Raw genomic sequence first — 2,164 nt, 5'->3', positions numbered from 1 at the left:
CCAATCAGTGAATCATCTGCCAAAATACAACTGCAAGGTGACATGAATGCACATACATATAATAAACAGCATAAGGGAGAGGAGAGAAGAAAAATAACAAAACATAGAGAGAGATCAGAAACAGGAGCAGGATGTTTGAAGATGAGTAAGAAGAGATGATTTGAAGATATGGAAAGAGGTAATAGACCTGAGTGAACGGGGAAGATTGTTCCAGTCTGTTGGAGCTTTAAATTTAAATGCACGACGACCTATTTCTTTGTTGATTCTGGGTGTAAGGAAGAAGGGATGATCCGTATGCCTTAAGCTGTACTGTGAACTAAAGGGAATTAGGTAATGTTTCAGATATGAAGGGAAATTGAAATGAATACACTTAAAAATAAACAGTGACCAGTGGAGTTGCCTTCTTGACTTTGGGGCCAGCCAGTTCAAGGACTCATATAACAGACAGTGATGGGTTTTATAGGGACATCTAAGCACAAATCTACAGAGACTATTGTGTCTCTATCTGAGGTGTTCCCATAGATAACATCAGCATAATCAAGTAATGGAAGTATCAGTTCAGTTATGATTCTTTTACGGATTTGTTGTGAGAAACAATCAGCAGAACGATAGAGAGATTTCAGTTGACCATATATTTTCTTGGAGATTGAGTTGATATGAGTTTTGAAGGAGAGCTGGGAATCAAGCCAGAGACCAAGATATTTAAATTCATCAACTTTTGTCAGAGCTGTTCCATCAAGGAAAGTAATGGACCAGTTTTTAGTTAAGGGCAAAGAATTAGGTCAAGTACAAAACAACATATTATAAGATTTATTCTTGTTCAAGAGAAGCTTATTGGAAGAGAACCATTTCTGAACTAAGTTAAAATCAGATTGTAGGGAGTGTTGAATTTGTGAGATGTCGGAACTGGAAGAGTATATTACAGTGTCATCTGCATATAAATGAATTAAACAGTCGGAACTGATTTGTGGAAGATCATTGATGAAGATGCAAAATAAAAGAGGACCTAAGGATGAACCTTGTGGAACTCCTTTATCAATAATTTTGAAGTCTGACTGACTGCCCTGAAAAATAACACATTGACTTCTGTGATGAAAAAAAGAATTGAAAAATAATAAAGAGTCAGAAGACAGACCAATTGTATACAGTTTATCCAGGAGAAGATAATGATCAACCATGTCAAAAGCTTTGGTGAGATCAATATAGCACCTGTTGGCATCTTGCTGTCAGATGCTGATAGTGAATTTTAAAAGAGCAGTGTTGGTCGAGAAATTTGGTCGAAAACCAGATTGGTGTGGGGATAATAAGTTATGGTCATTGAGATATTTAGATAATTGATTAAAGATTAGTTTTTCAAATATTTTTGTTATGCTGTTGATAATTGAAATCAGTCTCTGTCTCTGTCTCAGTCTCTGTCTCTGTTTCTGTCTCTGTTTCTGTCTCTGTCTCTGTCTCTGTTTCTGTTTCTTTCTCTGTTTCTTTCTCTGACTGACTCTGTCTCTGTCTCAGTTGCTGTCTCTGTCTCTGTCCCCTCTCTTTCTCTGAGTTTGAGGAGGACATGGTGTGACAGTTGAGGCTCAGACTGATGTAATGGACTCTGAAAGTTTTCAGACTGAGGTTTTAGCCCCCCCCCCCCCATGAAGAGGATCAGGACCTGAGTCCTCAGTCTGTCTATAAACACAGATACAGACCGACCCACTTATTGATCAGTGTTTATGGGGCAGGTATTGATCCATCACAATCTGGTCCATGACGGAGTCTCATTGATCACATGTTAATTTTAGAAGCATCACCAAGTGATTTTTCCATTTCCTCTAGACCAGACTGGACTCTGTCCTCAGGTCCTGACGCCTGCTGCTGTGGCTGGTAGTCACATGATCAGCTCAGCTGGTTACCTGCAGTTAACCAGTTAAACACGGTTAAACCAGATCAGACACACAGAGACACTGTGTGTCTCATAAATACATGAAGTCATCATGGTGTCCAAACAGGTGAAGTACAGGTGTGTGTGTGTTGCAGGAGCCGCAGCCTCAGAACGCCAGCCAACATGTTCATCATTAACCTGGCAATCACAGACCTGCTGATGTGCGTCACTCAGACACCGATTTTCTTCACCACCAGCATGAACAAGAGGTGGATCTTTGGGGAGAAAGGTAACACACAC

The 2,164-nt window shown here is 39.9% G+C and overlaps 1 protein-coding gene across 1 annotated transcript in view; it reads left to right on the top strand.

Moving 5' to 3' along the window:
* Positions 1-2,164, top strand: part of opn4 (opsin 4) — a 30,349-nt gene that overhangs the window by 22,653 nt on the left and 5,532 nt on the right. Inside the window, exon 3 of the mRNA XM_022748630.1 lies at positions 2,020-2,153. Within this exon, the coding sequence (XP_022604351.1) occupies positions 2,020-2,153 (134 nt within the window). The remainder of the gene's footprint in view (positions 1-2,019; positions 2,154-2,164) is intronic.

This window comes from Seriola dumerili, unplaced genomic scaffold, assembly GCF_002260705.1.
Source record: "Seriola dumerili isolate Sdu_G_001 unplaced genomic scaffold, Sdu_1.0 BDQW01000127.1, whole genome shotgun sequence".
NCBI lineage: Eukaryota > Metazoa > Chordata > Actinopteri > Carangiformes > Carangidae > Seriola > Seriola dumerili.
Note: the sequence above shows the minus strand (reverse complement) of the source record. Positions and strands in the feature narration are given on the sequence as shown.